The following is a 16,960-nucleotide window of genomic DNA, read 5'->3' on the forward strand; positions in this document are numbered from 1 at the left end:
TGAAGTCATAAACAACCCACCGTCCTCCCCTTTGCCATTCAAGAAGAACTGAGGCTGAGAGTCAAACTGCCACTACTGTGCATGCCGAGAGAGGGAAAGCTGATGCACCTTTAAAGGAGCAGTGTCCTCGTTTTGTCGTGTTTGCACTTTAACCTAGCAAGCTTTCTTTTTTCTTAAATTTTCTTTACTGAAATGCAGTGAAGTTAATATTTTTCAGGTTGGTGCTGCGAAGTAGTCTTTTGAACTGTTCCATATTTGGCAGTTTCCAGTGAAATGCAATAAAAAGCCTTCCTGCTTAACTTTCTGAATGACTTGCTCTAGGCAATTGGGTTACTCTGGGGGAGTGAAAAACCTTACTCAAGCAGCAACCACAATTCAGGGGTGAAATAATAAGCAACTCAAAATTAACCTTTGATTAACCCTCTGGTAGCTTGCACAAAGCAGTCGGGCTTAACTTGGAGGAAATGCACTTCAAAGAAAGCCATAAATTCAGGCCGACCGCGATGGAGCAAGATACAGATACCAAGTTAGACCTGCTGAACAAAGTACCTTAAATCGTTGTTGCAAAGTTTCTGAGGGTACACCTTGAGGATGTGTCACTCAGCCATGTGTTGGTTAAGGCTGCAGGGCAGTGATGCAAAGTCTTGCTTCGTTGACAGGGGTTGAGGGGTGGGGCGAGGCTTTAAATGTAAAGTCCTTTGGCAAGTTGCTGGTTGCTATGGAATGTCTTGAGTTGTCATCGAGGATACTGTTGACGAGTTGTTTTAACGGTAGTTCCGATGGGCTGCAATGCAAATTCCTGCCTCATGGATGCATCTTGCAGGAGCCGTTAAGATCGGGGAAGGGTGCAAGGAGATGCGTTGTGCTGTGTCTTTTATGACCACAGCTGGGCTGGCAGAGAACCTTTAGACCCACTTGCCAGGGTCCAAGATTGTGGTGGCACCACTTGGGAGAGGTGCAGACTGAGTTCAGGTTCTGAGTTCAAGGTGGTTGGAGCATTTTCTGTCCCTGAAGCTGTGATCAGGGTACCAGCCAACTGACCCTTTGAGTCACTCTGCCGGTCCTGGGTTCAAGATGCAGGTCCAGTCCTTTTCACTCGGCAGCATGTAAGCAGAGTAGCAGCCCTTCTTGCAGCACAGCAGTCCTCCTGAGTCTTCCACCACTCCAGGGTGTACTGAAGTGTTGGATCTGATGCTCCAATATTTATACCTGGTGTGCTAGCATGAAGCAGGAGAAGGTTGCTGAGGTTTCCACCCCCAGAGGTGCTTGAAATTTCCTGCCTCTCTTCCCTCACATCAGCTTGTCTAGGGGCACAAAAGACTGGTGTCAAACCTTTGTCAGTATGCTCAGTCAGAAGCTTTGTGATGTGCAAGTCTAGTAAGTGACCGCTCCTCACCCCATTAAGTCAGAGATGGCCCATCCTGCCAACATCTATTCTCCCTTTGTTTCACTGTTGGGGAGCAATATGCAAGGCAACGGTCAGCCATATCTGGTCATGTGACCCAGAGCACAGGCTGTAGGCACCAGATGGTTATGACAAGAAAATGTCAACCTTCTAAAAATGGCATTTTCGGAATTGTGACTCAAAATGTGACTTTGCTGTTTAGAAGGTTTTTAAATGACAAATCTCTAGACACCAAACTCAACATTTCCTCTTTGCTCCCAATTGAAGGTTATCACTTATTGTTAGAAATGGGGTTTCTGGTTGGCTAGGGTATGCACCTACCCACCCACCCACTCTAGTCAGGGCAAGGGAGTTACACACCCAAGATAACTCCTGCTCACGCCTTTGGCATCTTAGCATGAGCAGTCAGGCTTATCCCAGAGGCAATGTGTGTGTTATGCAAAGGCTTTACACAACACACGTGATGCACTATCCCCACCACAAAGGAAACACAACACCAAGTTATATAAAAAATAAACTGTATTGTACACACCATCATTAGACGAAACACATGTCCGTAATACTTTGCTACCCAAGCAGTTGTCAGAACATTACACATTATTATTACTCTGCCAAAACCAGCAGTAGTCACATACCACACATAGGTTACTAGTTATTCTGCAACATAAACCGTAGTCCGGTAAGCATTACTAAAATAATGCTTAAAAGGAACATCAGAAAACACATGGTAAGACATCACTGAAATTATGCATAGCATGGAACATTCCCATCTGGTAGATCACCATTCGTCCCAAAAATGCCCATATTATCATAACCCTGAGAAGGTGTCAACATAAAAGCCTGAGATGCCACATTACCCAAAAACAGTATGGGCAAAACGGGAACGTCTGTGTCCCAACCATGGAGCCCCTCTGCTCCGGTTTCTGCGCTGTGGCAATGTGGGGTTAATTCAGGCAGGACCTCTGTGGAGGGTCACCACCCCGGCCTGACTACATGTCTTTAGTTTCCAGTTTAGGGGGGTGAGGGCAGCATGGAAGGGGGGGTCCTATACCCTGCCCGCAAGCAGGCTTCCACCCTGCCTGTGCAGTGCCCGCATCCAATGTGTTATGGGAGTTCCTCTGGGCCTCAGCGGTTATCTTAGGCAAAAGTGGATGCCAGTTGGTACCCGGCTCTTCTCAGTACGCCTCGCCCCGGGGGCACCTCTAGGAGCACACTTGCATCAGGTTTAATTTTCTCGTGTTCCAGAGGCACAAAACACTGCGCACTTCAGACACGCTTTGGCAAAAATTAGTGCCTGGGTCGCAGCAATGATATTCCCTTGCAGTAACTAGGAAAGTGTTCTCTAGGTGCTTTAGAAAAGAAAGCAAGGCGCTACAGCAATTACAGAAAAGGCACTCTCGCAGCGCGACATGGACATCAAGCAGAGCGCTACTCAATGCGCTCCTACTGATAAAAGAAAGAAATCTACAAGCTGAAAAGCCAAAGGTTGCAGAGAGCAGGGGCCACAGCACCCAGCCTCTGGGACACAAGAGAAGCACAGGGCAGCAGGGCCCAGCAGCCAACCAGCAGAAGGGGGGATGCAGTCAATGGCAGTTTCTCCTAGTGACCCAGCAGATCACAGGTCAGCACAGCAGTAGCAGTCCAAGGGGGTTCCTGGTGAGTCCCTCCAGCAGCAGTCTGTGTCCGTTTCCTTATGACCTTTTCATGGGGAAAATCCCCTATATTTATACTCAGTTTTGCAAAGCACTCAGAAAGAGGGGGAGGCGAGGTTCAACTGATTCTAGGAGTCTCTCCTCCAGCACAGGCTCCAGACATTAGTTGGGGATAAACGAGCCCTTTTTGTGAGGTCAGGGCACAGCCTTTACAAATGCAGATGTGCCCCGTCTCCTCTTCTCTCAGCCCAGGAAGACCATTCAATATGCAGATGCACCTCTGACACCTCCACCCTCTCTCTGTACAAGCTGTCTGAAAAGTATGCACAAAGCACAGCTTTCATCCTGCCCCAGACGTGGATTGTAGTCAAGCTGCAAAACACAAGCCATAAGCACAGAGAAATGTTCACTTTCTAGAAGTGCCATTTCTATAATGGTAATAAAAAAAATCACCTTCACCGGTAGGCAGCATTTCTCACTACCATTACAACGATACCAAACATGCCTACACTACCCCTCATAAGTCAGACAGTACCTTCAGACATATAGGATTGCATTGGAAATGCCCTGCTTTGAGCAAGGCAGCATTCACAGCAGTGAGAAAACAAATAGGCTGTTTGTCCCTACCAGCACAGGCCACACAACCAGGCACATGTCCTGCCTTCTGCATACCCTGCCCATAGGGCTAGCTAGGGCCTACCTTAGGGGGGACTTACATGTATAAAAGGGGAGTTGTGGGCCTGGCAAGTAAAGTTAGATGGCAGGTTCCTGTGGCAGTAAACCACACGCAGGCCCCTGTACAAGGGACTTACAGGTGAATTAAATGTGCCAATTAGGTGTAAGCCAATTAGGTGTAAGCCAATCATACCAACTTTAGTAGGGAGAGCACCTACACTTTAGCACTGATCAGCAGAAATAAAGTTCTCACAGTCCTAGAGCCAACAGCAAGAGGTCAGAAAAATATGAGGAAGGAGGCAAAAAGTTTGGTGATGACCCTGCAAAAAGGGCCATGTCCAACACATATTAAATGTAATAAGGTAACCCAATGTTATCATATGGGAGAGGTGGGCCTTGCAGAACTGAAAAACAAATTTGAGTTTTTGGCTACCAGGACATTTCAAACTTAAAAATACAGATCCCTAATTTTAAATGCACTTCGCCCTGCCCTCTGGGCTGTTTAGGGCCTACCTTAGGGGTGACAGACCAGGCAAAAGGTTTATTTTGCCAGGCTGAAATTCCAGTTTTAAACTGTATACACAGGCTACAATGGCAGGTCTGGGCATGTTTAAAATGCTACCTAAGTGGGTTGCACAATCAGTGCTGCAAGCCCACTAGTAGCATTTCATTTACAGGCCCTAGGCACATGTAGTATCACTTTACTAGAGACTTAGAAGTAAATGCAATGTGCTAATTGGGTGTAAGCAAATCTCACCATGGTTAAAGGAAAGAGTGCAAGTATTTTAGCACTGGTTAGCAGTGTGCAGATTCCTAAATGCCAACAAAAACTAGTTCAGAAAACAGGAGGGTTAAGGCAAAAGGTTTGGGGACGACCCTGCAAAAACGGCCAAGTCCCAACACTTGTGCTGAGATGTCTATGTCCTATGATGATTTTTTTAATATGAGCCAATAAAAATAAGTATTCCGGGCTCTCCGCACGTTGACAGGAGTTTTCTCCATTTAGGACTTAAGTGAAGATTTCTAATTTATAGAACTGGAATTACAAGTACGTAACATTTCCTTCCCTATTTTGGGACAAGTCTTCTGTTTGGAGTCACTCCTCAACTTCGCCCATGATGTTGTTTTAGTGCTTGGCTCCAGTCTTATTGGGCAGAGAAAGTGCCAAAGCTAAGCTCTTTTCCAGAGCCATGCCTGGTTCTTCCAACCCTACTCTTTGCTTTTCCAGCAGCTGACTCTGATCCTGCTAGGATGGGACCATTTATCCAGGCTTTTTATTATCCTGGCTTCAGGCTCCTCTGGATCCCAGTGTACCTTTGGACCCTAATGAAAGTCCAGGCTCATTGTATGCCCCTCTGCCAGCTGTCGTTAACCTGGCGCTGGTCAGCTTTGGAAAGATGGTTGGGTCTGTCCTGGCCTTAACATGTAACATTCTGCTTTTGAAGGTATTGTACAATTTTTCCACATTCGTGCAAGTGATGATGGAGGCAGCACAGAGCCCTCACCTGGCTCTCCACATGCTTAATGTTCATCATTTAGAGTTGACCAAAACTGATGGTGGTTAGGTGTCTCCTGGTGCCTCTTGATCCTGAAGTCCTAGGCATTCTCCTTGCTCCTCTAAGCTCTTTGCGTCTTCCTTTATGGCTTTGAGGAAGGTGTGTGAGTAGATAGGACATTTTCTACTTTTTTTCTTTCCTACACTGTCATGGGTTTCTATCACGCCTTCCATGCTGCCAGTGGATGAGGGTCTATGTCTGAGGTCGGGTTTGAATGGGCCTCAACATTACTTCAGGTGACATTTCCGTTTTTTAATGACACTGTGTAAAGTTGCCGATGTGCTGTTTTTTGCACTACTGATGATGGAGCTCTTACTGCCCTTTAATTAGGCGCTGATGGAATTAATTACATTTATTTGGAATAGACTGGTCTCTGCCATGGCATTCAGGGGTCACGTCACATGGCTTTATTTCCCGGCTCTCTGATTTTGTCTTCTAGCCATGAGTCTGTTGCCGCCTTATTTTGCAGCCCGAATCGTCCTTTTTGTCTTTGTTCTTTGTGCGAGATGCTGATAGCAAGTAGTTTATGTTGGTGAAAAAGGTTTTCTCATCAGTTGGCATGGCCCTCTGTTCTTACATTGCTGCTTATGTCTGATGACCTGCTACATCTCTGCTCATTGGGAGATGGCACAGATATTGGTCCTGCTTCTTCACAATCATGTGAGCCACTACTTTGTTGAAGTGGCTTGGTGTATTTAGAGCTGCTAGATAGGGTGGACTCAGCGGCCAGGTCAATGGACTCTTCATTTTCCCTTTGCCGTAATGCTAGATTCAGAACTTCTGGTGTCCTGAGTACTCACCCAGCTAGCTTGTTGGATTTATACTTTGAAAGCTCACATGTGATCTAATCTGAGCAAGCGCTAATCGAGAATTGGGGAGACACAGGCAGGGGCATAGTCTTCCTTGTTTAGATTGCTGTCTTCCCCTATACCTAAGTTATGGAGCATGCACAGCCAGTTTATTAGTTTTTTGAAGGCTAGGCCGATAAAGAGAATATGTTTTGTTGAATATGAGCAGAGCTGTCAGGTACTCCTTAATGCTGGTGTGCTACATTTTGGGATTCCCTAAAACTACTTTGGAGGCACATCAGCTGGGATTTGCCTGCTCTTTTGTACCAGTTAATACACCTACACTTGTATGTGGTGTGCTGTGAAAGATATTTCTTCCGGTGTTCTGAACACTTTTTTTCGTCAGTTTGTTTCTCACCTTTTGGTAACTATGTATGAGCTTTGGTGGGAGGTCTTACTGAAGATCAAACCTGATTGAACTGGCTCAGGTGTCATACTATGACTTGTTCCTTTTGCTTGTTCCACTTCCGGACTATGGAATTCCTCCATCTTGATGGTATCTGTTGTTTAAGTAGCGAGCAGTTCTAATGGGATCACTTCGCTCCTGGGATTGTTTTTCGTCACTGTCCTTGGTGGCCCAGGTCTCCTGGGGTTCTGTAACTTGGGTTTGCATTACTTCTGAGATTTTTGGACTTTGTGGTCTTTGCACTTTTGGTAGGAATTGGTATTTTTTTGTTTATGGTGCATCCTCCGTTAACAGTTTCTGCAGGTTAACCGGATGCCCTTGTTTTTTGCATGCCATGCAGGAACTTGTTTTGGTTCTGCTGCTAGTTTTTGGTTTGAATGTTCAGCTTTGACAGGCTGTACCTATACATTGCACTCGCTTTTTTCATCTGGCATCTGCTAAATTATTGGATTTCTGACATCTTGCACCATTTTCTCTGTTGTAGAAAGGATTTCCATTTGATACCCTTCCTTTTACTCTTGGTATACCTTTTTTTTAATTTTATTTCTTTTGGTCTTAGACACTTGGGATGTTATTGTGTGATGGATGGTTGCTGTTTTTTTGCTATTACATCAAGGCACTCTCCTACTGTCTTTAACTTGGAAGTAGTGATTGTGTTTAGACGGTTTATTTTGCACTTGCCTCCTTATAATTCAGGGGGTGGGGGAGGCAGCTGGGGCACTGTGCCACCCTTCCTTTGGGTGCCTTTCTCTTCAATGTTTTCTGGCATCAACCAATTGTCTACTGACTGTCGTACCTGTGATATTGGGAATTACTGTTGAGGCATCTTGCTCTTTTTTCATATCTATGCATGTCTTTGTTAGGTAAGGTCAGGGACTCTTGGCCGGTGGTGGGGTGGGGGGGTACAGCCCTTAGGTTCAACTTCTGACTCATTTTGGGGCTGATGCTTATTTAGCGGTTACCAACATATAAATATGTATTGTGTGTTTTGGGATTTGCTTTCTGCCTCCTTGCTATGTCCTCTGCCCAGCCCTCATGTGGTACTGCTTTGGTATTGATTCTTAAGTAAGAAAATGCAGATGGAAATGATGATCATGCCAATGATACTTAAATTCCAGCATGTTACCCGTTGGACTATTGAGCAGCTTTATCTTCATAATTAATAAAAGCACCTCACAATTGCTGTAGAACAATTAAAAAAAGGCAGAATTTCATGTAAGAAAAAAACAATCCTCAGGCTAAGCTATATTGAGGCAAGTTTCAAATTCTAAAATGTATTTAACTACCAAAAAGCATATTTAGCAACCCAAAAGTCCAATTGACTTTGACGACCAATTATATCAACCCCAGTGACTGCACATTGAACAGCATTTATATTCCCTTTCTATAAGCCCTCAGTCTTAACTAGGTCTTGCATGAATTCCCACTCAAAACAAATACTCTTAGACACAGTCAAAGCACGATCGATGGAGGGATAAAAATGCCTACGTCTTTCAAAAAATATTTTTCTCGTCTACATTGTAGAATAGCAACAAAAACAGTATGGAAAACTCCTCATCAGTCTGTCTAAGTTGGGCATCAAAACAAATTTGTCTTGTTAGGTATATCTCTATATGACCTTCCATACCATTATCTTTTACAGATCTCAACGTAAATACTCCCTATCCAACCTAAGCTTCTGCAGTTTCCTAACAATAAAATCTAAGATCTCTAAACTAGGCCTTTTCAAGGACCCAGATTTAAACAATGGCACTCATCAGATCATACTGTCTCAAATTTACCAATTAGGCAACATTCATATAGCAAACCCCCCCCCCCCCCCCTCAAACCAAATCTGCAAAACAGTACAGTATTTTAGGTAGGAAACTACCACTGAATGTAAATATGGACCATCATAAGAACCAAAGCCCTGTGTAATAAAATAATCTGAACTTTTCACAGTACACACTGGTCTCTGGACAGACCTTCCATGCTAAATCTGATAGACACAAACAAATGCTGGAACTGTAATTATTCTTGAGGCGACACAGAACATGTTTTTAGGTGTAAATTTGTTAAATCCTATTGAGTGGGAGGGAAAACAAATCCAACTCGCAAGTATCTTCAATACCAAAATTTAACTTAACTTCCCATATGTGATCTTGGAACCATGAGTTTCTTCATCCTCTTTAGCTCTTACCGAACTTGACAATTCTGTGTTAGATATCCAATGTCACTAGGTAACCTCCCTGGGGACCCCAGAATCTCTGAGACTTTGGCAAACATTGGACCACCTCCTCGTAAGCTCCCTGCTTGAATGAGCTCAGCAACAACTACACCTTCCTCTGAACGTAGGGGCCCTCACTCCATCCAAACAGTTAGTCTGACCACCTAGTAACTCCTCCCCATCTATCCTTCTGACCTTTCTTCCATGATTAAGCTACACCTATTGGTATCACCCAGTCAAACAAACTATCAACTCTCTGCTTTTATAAATTCTGTACAACTGAAGTCGTGCCAGAAAAAAAGCCAGATGCTCTCCATCAGTCCACTAATTGGGTATCTACAAGTTTCTTACTGACCTGTTTGACACCCTGTGTCAAACAGGTCAGTAAGGAACTATTATGAGGAATGCTTACTGGACTGGTAACATGGCATTGAAGTTGAGTTTTGGGCACTATAGTCATTTAAGTTTTTTTGGGTTCCTCTCTGCCTGTAACGGCATGGGGGCGAAAAGGACAAGAACTCACCTCAAAGCGGCAGATGGCGCCATATATCGGTGATGTCATTTTCAAGGAGGTGTCAAAACCACTTTGAGCGATGTCAGTGCCATCTGTTGATTACAGCCAGCAGTTGAAAAATTTCTGGGTCCAGTCTGGCACCTAGGGGAGATTCGTGAGAGGAGGAATCTGCAGGTTGACTATCCACCAGAAAGATTTTTACCGACGATAAGTAACTTTTTTCGTTAGGGTTTGGGCTGCATATTCATTATCCTAACTGCCAGTGTTTGATGTCTGTTTTTTCCCCCTTTTCACCAGGCTAGCATCTTCCCATCCTGCACTGGTAAATGCCTTAGTTCTGGTTCTGCATTCTGTAGCTGGAAGCACCTCCTTGCCACCGACTGAAGCTGCTGCTCGCAATTTGCACTCCACTGTCCAAATGCCTGGTACGTTTACCTACATCGAAGCAGCACTAATTGATTCACAAACATAGGTTGCCAGCAGCGATTCTGGTGTGTATGATTGGAGTGTATTTCAGGAATCTAGTAAATCTCCATGGATGGAAGAAGGCTATAACTTGTTTGTGAGCTAATCCACCATATCTTTTCAGAGACGTCTGGTTTACTGTATTGGAAGTGGTACTGAAGGTCATATCCAAAGAGAAGCAGGTGTAAAGCATGGAAATAGAAATGTTTTTTTCAAGTTGTGTTGTGCACAGTCTTCCACTAGTATGGCATTGCAGCACAATCATTAGTCTGAGGATAACGTTTCAATGTTGAGTGTTAATCAGTTAGTAAATTGAATGTTACTGAGTTCCTTTCCTTGTCAGTGTGTACTCAAAATTTACTAAAGCAGTGCAGTAATACCTTAACTGCTAAGGCTTTTCCACCCCAGTACTGAGCCCATTCTTTTGCTGCTTGTGGTACTTCACACTTGCGCCTCCTTAACATTATTTTTCCACATAAGGTATCCCCACCAAATTTGTGTACTTTTTTCCCACCATCAAAAGGATTATAAAGGAATGCAGTGTTTGTGGATTCACCCCCAAAATAGTCAAAATATAGCTAGAAACTATTTTTTTGTGTTAAAAAAAAGAGGGGGGGGGGATGTTTGCCACCCCTCACCTCCCCCAACATTGTATCAATTAAACAGATGTTGTACTAAAATCACCATTGTCCCAGACTTTTTCTATGAACCTATTTTTCCTAATGTTTCTACTTTTAACATACTTCCAGGTTGTGGTGGAAACTGGTGTGACACTCGTGGGAGATTTCTGAAAAGTAGACAAAATTCTGAATTCAGCTAGAGGTCAAGTGTGTGGATCCCTTAAGGTTTTCCCAAAGAAACTGTTGAAATGAAAAAAAAAACTGAAAATTAGTAGAAATAAACAGACATTTAGGACAGTGTTTTTATTTGTAACTTTTTGTCACTATGGGCAGTATTTAAAAGCAATATACTATTACGTCCAGTAGAACCTTCTAGTTATGGCAATTATATAGGGTTTGTAGGTGCTCCTAGAACCCTCAATAGCCAGAAACAACAGAGGTGCACCTTACTATTGTTTTTCATTGTGTATAGAGTACAGAGCAGTTCATATGGCACATACAATACCCAGACATTTTTTAAAACTCGTCACACCGGGGTTTTCAGGGTGGTGACTTATATGGCTCTAACAAGGTTTTTTTTTTTTTACCCAGAAGACCTTGCAAACCTCAAAGTTTTTGTAAAAACACATTTTCCATGAGGCAAAGTTTTGGAATCTGCAGGGCTCCACAACCTTACTACCACCTAGTATTCCCCAACATCTCCCGATAAAGTTGGTACCTCATGTGTGAGAGGGCCTTGAGCCCACAACAGGAAAGGCCGAGAACGCAACATGGAAGGATCCAGTTTTTCCACACAATCAACTTTTTTTTTTCTGTTTCTCGAATGTTGGTGGCCTTAGAATCTGGGTCTGGCACCCAGGGACACGTACTAAGTTAGCACATTTCTGAAAACTAGGCACCTCGGGGAGTCCAGGCTTCATTTGTGCAGCTGTCATGAAGTTTTCTTACCAACAACACCCTGCAGGCCTCAAAAGGTGGCTAAAAACACACATTTCCCCTCACATTACCATGAGGGAAAGTTCTGTAATTTCTTTCCACCAATTTCCTACCACTGAGCGTTCCCCCAAGTCTCCAGACAAAAATGGTGCCTCCGTTGTGTGGGTAGGCCTAACACCCGTAATAGGAAAGGGTCCAAATCGCAACATGGACAGGTCAGACTTTTCCACTTAAAACACTATTTTTAAAGACACAAAACTGAATATTAATCTGCTGATTCCGTACAATAAAAACTTCCTCATCCTTCCTCCTGAACTCTTTCCCTTTGGCAACAGTGATACTCAACCCTAATACATTTCCTAAGGCTCTTCCCACTGTGATTGGAAGTGCGGCATCAGTCCAGAGTACCTTTTTACCCTTAGCACCTCAAGCCTGTGATAGGTTCTCTGCTTTACTCACACCTTTTCAGATGTCTTGGGGGTACCCCCTACTTTCAAACCCCACCCTTTCTGCCTCCATGCACTTTACCATTCCCTCCCTCCAGAGTAATATGGTGCTTGTGTCTGCCCCCACATCATAGCCATGTCTTGCTTGGCTACCATGAACCCCAACGTGCAAAATCCCATCTGTCAACATGGAATGTCCATGTCATTTTGGATCCCCAAAAGTATTAGTTGGGCCGTTCCCGTTAACTCAGGGCTCATAACTGGTTCCAGCTCCTGTATCATGTAATTTCAGTACCTTTCAATTTTGGGCATCCCTATATGATATGTAGGAATGTTTCTTCGTTTGGAAATACACTTCAGGCATCTGGGGCTAGATAACCTACCCATTCTGAACAATTGACTATGGTTGTAGTAGCTCCGGTGTAGTATTTTCAACTATACTGTTCTTGATTGGGACTTGACAGCCACTTCCTTTGGGTGCATGAATACCACCTCCCAATCTGCGTCATCCATTTTTCCAATGTCTGCCTCCCATTTGCCTCGTATAGCTTGAAGGTTGTTTGGGGCATGGTTGATCAAGGTACGGTAAAGTTGTCTTACAACCTTTTGTTTTATTTCTCCCTGCAATACCCAGTTTAAAGGGAGAATGGTCCGGGATGTTTGCCCCCATCATTGAAGTGCATGTGTTGTAAATATTTGTATCTTTGCCTGCGGGTCAACTGATAGTTTTGCTGTAAACTTTAGAAAGATTTCACTTCCACCATGTGAAGGATATCTCCTAGGGCTTCAAACCCAACTCGTTTCTGGCAACTTGGCTAGCTGTGGATTTTGGGTCCTAGCTCTGTAGGCACCCAGGGAAACCTAGCAAACCTGCTCATTTCTGAAAACTAGACACCTGGTGGAATCCAGGGCTGTGTGCCTTGTGTTTCTCACAAGGTTCTCTTACTCAGAAGCCCTTGCGAACCAAATCAAGGTCAACAATGAGGGTATGCTCACCCACACATATTGGATACCATTTGTATGTGGAGAAGTGCAACAATGCTAAGTGGTCGGAAATGTGTTGCTCGCCACAGGTTCTAGAACTTTCCCTCACAAAATGTAAAGAAAATGTGTGATCTTCAACAGTGTTTGAAGTTTCAGGGCATTATGAAAGAGTGAGTGGGTTTAATGCAATTTGCACCAACCTGGACAGCCCAAGATGAACCTTTTCTAACGATTCCATAAGGACCACATGAGGCTCACTCGATACGCTAAACCCAACTCCTTCCAGTTTGTGGATCTGAGTTGAGGCGTATCGGAGGCCTACATCCCTCAAATTGGACTAGCATATTTACCTTTGAAGCTAATGTAAACGTGCTGGGGAAGACCTTCAAAAACTATTGAGGACGTTCTTTTTTGGCTCACCGGCTACTCTGTAACAACGTGGCATATGTCCTGTCCACCCTATGTGCTGTGACTGTAATGTAATTCAGGAAGCAGTGTTTTTCTTGCGCCTTTAGTGCACTTGCTGTACTAAATCCAAATCTTTCCACTTTGTAAATTTGCAAGTTTGGGGTGTCTCAGTATGACTTGTGGCCTGCATTCCTCGAACTGAGTGAGCGCATCTGCCTTTGAAACCAAGGTAAACATGCAGGGGAAGGTTGTCCTAAGTTCCCTAAAGAGCACCTCAAAAACTGCTAAAGGCTTTAGGTTTTGCGGGACAGGGTGCTCAGTGTAGTATGACAAGTGCATTAGTTACTGCACATAATGGTCGATGGAACATGGGCCACTTTGCCAAATAGAACATCTACCACATTCTGACATCAGATCATGGTGTCAAACATGCCATAAGCAAGTCCAAGATTTTTTTTCAACTAGAGGAAATGATTTGAAAGACTGCTTGCTAAATGTATGTATCCATGCACAGTCACTGAAAGATGTATGCGAGGGCAGCACCACCTCAGTCAATTTGCCAATACTTAATTTATAATTTTACAGCAAGTTAGAAAACAGGCCTGTCTGATATGGGCACTGGAGACCGTAATACCAACTCTTCAGTCTCTCTCCTTGTTTACAGTAGACTCAAAGACAACATAGTTGAGTCTTTCTCTGTTGCAGGAATGCCAGCAGCAAAGTTCTGATCCTGTAGCCTTACAGTATCCTCCACAGTACATGGAGTAGATACTACTGCTTCTACAGTGTGACTACCAACTGGATCAGTTGGGTGAACAACTTCTTATACCACGTGAAAGTTTTAAGACTAGTGTTATAAGTTGAAATATCTGGTCATTCTTATCCACTCTGTTCATGTACTTGTTGTAATCAAGTATACAGGTAGGCTTGTGCACTTCAGCCAACTGACCCTAAACAGTGACTGGGGAAATGCTCTCATCATGGAGAATTTGACTGGAAGCAGTTCATTGGAACACAACACAGTGCTTTGGGATTTTTGAAGTGTTTTACAAGCTTGTGCAGGAATCCTTTGCAGTGGCATTGAACTGTACAGCATGCCACAGTTCCAGTTTTGCACAGATCGCTGAACCGCTCTACTGCCAGTAGACCGCTCACACAGCATATACATTTTGATGCCATAATGAGCTCTTTTGATTGGTATGTATCTCCTAAACAGCAGCCGCCCTTTGTGCATGATCAAGGACCCATCAATAGCATTATTATTTCTTTGAGTAGAAATCTCTAGCTACCTGTCACACAAATGTTCCACAACCCTTGGAATTTTGAACAACCTGCCTTGGTCTGGATCAGCTCGGACAATGCACAATGATTAATATTGAAGCATATGAAGCAATAGCAAATAAGCATTTGCAATGCAATGTGTCTCATATTTGCTCGAGTTAGGGCTAATAGCATTCTAAATTCCTAACTGAACTTTTCTTGCCACATAAATTGAAATTCAAAAGTAAAACAGTTGACTGAAGCAAGTCAATTCAAAGTGCCACAGCCACCATGAGCGCGAGCTCAAGAGTTATTGGCTTCCTGCGTGAATGTCTAGAAAGGAAAGGATCGCGGCTGGGATGAAAGGCAAACCGAAACCAGAGGGGGGCCATCACACGCTGTAACAGGAGGAAGCAGGACGTAGTGGGTTGGCCAACAACAATGTTCGCTTAGTGAAATCGCCTGGGTGGGAACTCGGCACACAAAGTATGTTCATTTCACAAAATGCACTGATAGAAGTTAAGCATTTAAGACAAGCACAACAAAGAATAAATAGCAAGAGTGGGTGTGGTTAAAAGCCCAAAGAGAGATTACAACAGGTCAGAGGGCTTGCGCGCTCAACCCTTAAAATGATTTCTGCTTCTTATCAGTGTGAATCTGGGTGTACCCAAAACGTGTGCATTGATCAGTTGGACTGTATGCTTGGTTTGTGTACTATCTCTATTTTTAGCTAAATGCCCAGAAAAGTCTTTAATTCGCCAAGTATAGTGGGAGTCCCAAGAATGCCTACATGCTGTCTCAGAAATTGCTCAACAGGCAAATTTCTTTGGTTTTACATCCAGCGCCTGAAGTGAACTAGGAATTTGGGGCTGCTCTAAATTAGCAGGCTACCAAAAAAGCATGGTCTGTGCTGGTCTGCTCTCTGAGTTGGCCTACTCTGCTACAGTAGGTTTTGCTTTCAAAGGGACATCACAACTGCCACGAAAATGTTCTTCAATCAATGGAAGACAAGTCGTTGTATGGAACGCTGACTAAAAATCACTTCAATATTTTGCTCCATTTTTCTCTCCTTCAGGTGTCTCCGTATCTGAACTTGCATGTGATCGGTCCTCCATTAGCCAAGTTAGAGACTGGGCAGCAGTTATCCACTGTGATGCTATCTAGGACTGTCTTAAACCTTGCTTCTGAAATGCTTTATCCTTCGAGGAGGGCAGAAATGCTTATAAAACAGTGCATGATTATGTGCTTCTTTGAGATGTGTGGGAGATACAAAGTGGAATATCAAAAAAGCCCTTAGGTTATCAATACTGCAATCCGATAAACTCCTCTAAAGACCCGCTCCAAAGACACTAAAAAAGGCAAAAATCCCAACTTGCCACGTATGCAATACCAGAAAATACTTCGAGAAACAATACAGTGAGCAAAGTTGCTACACTGCATCAGCTGGGGTGAGCAGATTTTTCAAGAAATGACTCAGTTCTGCTCTCTATAGGCTGGTGCACTGTGTGCTGCATTGCACCAACACAGGCCCCCTTGCGCTATAGTGCTAGGATGTCTGCGTAATTGTCAGGATAATTTTGTGCAGGAAGTGGACCCTTTTTGCATAAAAACAACACTTAGAGGCTTTTTAATCTATTAATGTGTGCTAAGGAACATGGAAAACAAATACATTACTGCACAGTGGCGGCTGGTCTGTCTTGAGCGCCGCCCTCACCCACCAAATGTCTTAACAAAATTTTGTTTACCTCTGACGAACGCCATCAATCATTTTTTTTATTTTTATAAAACCCTCTCCAATATCTGCCTCACTGTAGTTGTATTTCGGTCATCTGTCGGTGTCTGATGCCTGCACTGAGAAGGTTGACTTGCTATCTTTACAAACAGTATAGCACTAATCAACATTCCTAACCCCCTGAGATGAATGAAGAAAGGATCAGGTAATTAAGAAGATGCCAAGAAGCAAACAGTGTATCAAAAGGCAACAGAAGTGGTGTCCCATTCTACAAGAAAGCATGAAATCATGAAAGCTCCCAATGAACCCAAAAGCAATCAAACATCTAGTGGAAGATCTCTTATAAAAGAAATCTGGACAAAACCACTATTCATTAAAGTGAGAAAAAAAAGTTGTCTAAAAGGGAAGTGCTGTAGAGTTTGGGGAATTACATAAAGCAAGAATTGAATGAGACAGAAAAATAAAGTTTTGCATAAAAGGGAAAAACATTACATTTTGTGGGCAAATTATTGTACTTACCCTGAAAGGAGACAAAGCCACCAATGTAGGACCAAGAACAGGCAAGTTTGTACTAGATACTCTTTATAGGCAAGGGATCTCTGGGGGCCTATTTTATAGGAATTTATCGGTGAAAAACCACCTTTGTGATGTCGATTATTCACTGATTTAATGCAATCCAACCACAGACATCGGAGGGGACATATGTTTACATTGTGGCAAAATACCCATCCACAAGCATAATGTTAAGTGGAAAGTGTGACTACAGACTTGGAGATTCACATCTGTCCCTACAAATAGTTTTCATCTGTATGTGCAGTTGATCACTATCTCTCTTTAGTAATAACTG

The 16,960-nt window shown here is 43.4% G+C and overlaps 1 protein-coding gene across 5 annotated transcripts in view; it reads left to right on the forward strand.

The window, feature by feature from the left end:
- Positions 1 to 16,960, forward strand: part of UBL7 (ubiquitin like 7) — a 192,991-nt gene that overhangs the window by 85,253 nt on the left and 90,778 nt on the right. For all 5 annotated transcript variants that reach the window (XM_069222209.1, XM_069222210.1, XM_069222208.1 and 2 more), the window contains exon 7: positions 9,560 to 9,687. In XM_069222209.1, coding sequence (XP_069078310.1) covers positions 9,560 to 9,687 — 128 coding nt within the window. The remainder of the gene's footprint in view (positions 1 to 9,559; positions 9,688 to 16,960) is intronic.

The sequence above is a fragment of the Pleurodeles waltl genome, chromosome 3_1 (assembly GCF_031143425.1).
Source record: "Pleurodeles waltl isolate 20211129_DDA chromosome 3_1, aPleWal1.hap1.20221129, whole genome shotgun sequence".
Classification (NCBI taxonomy): Eukaryota; Metazoa; Chordata; class Amphibia; order Caudata; family Salamandridae; genus Pleurodeles; species Pleurodeles waltl.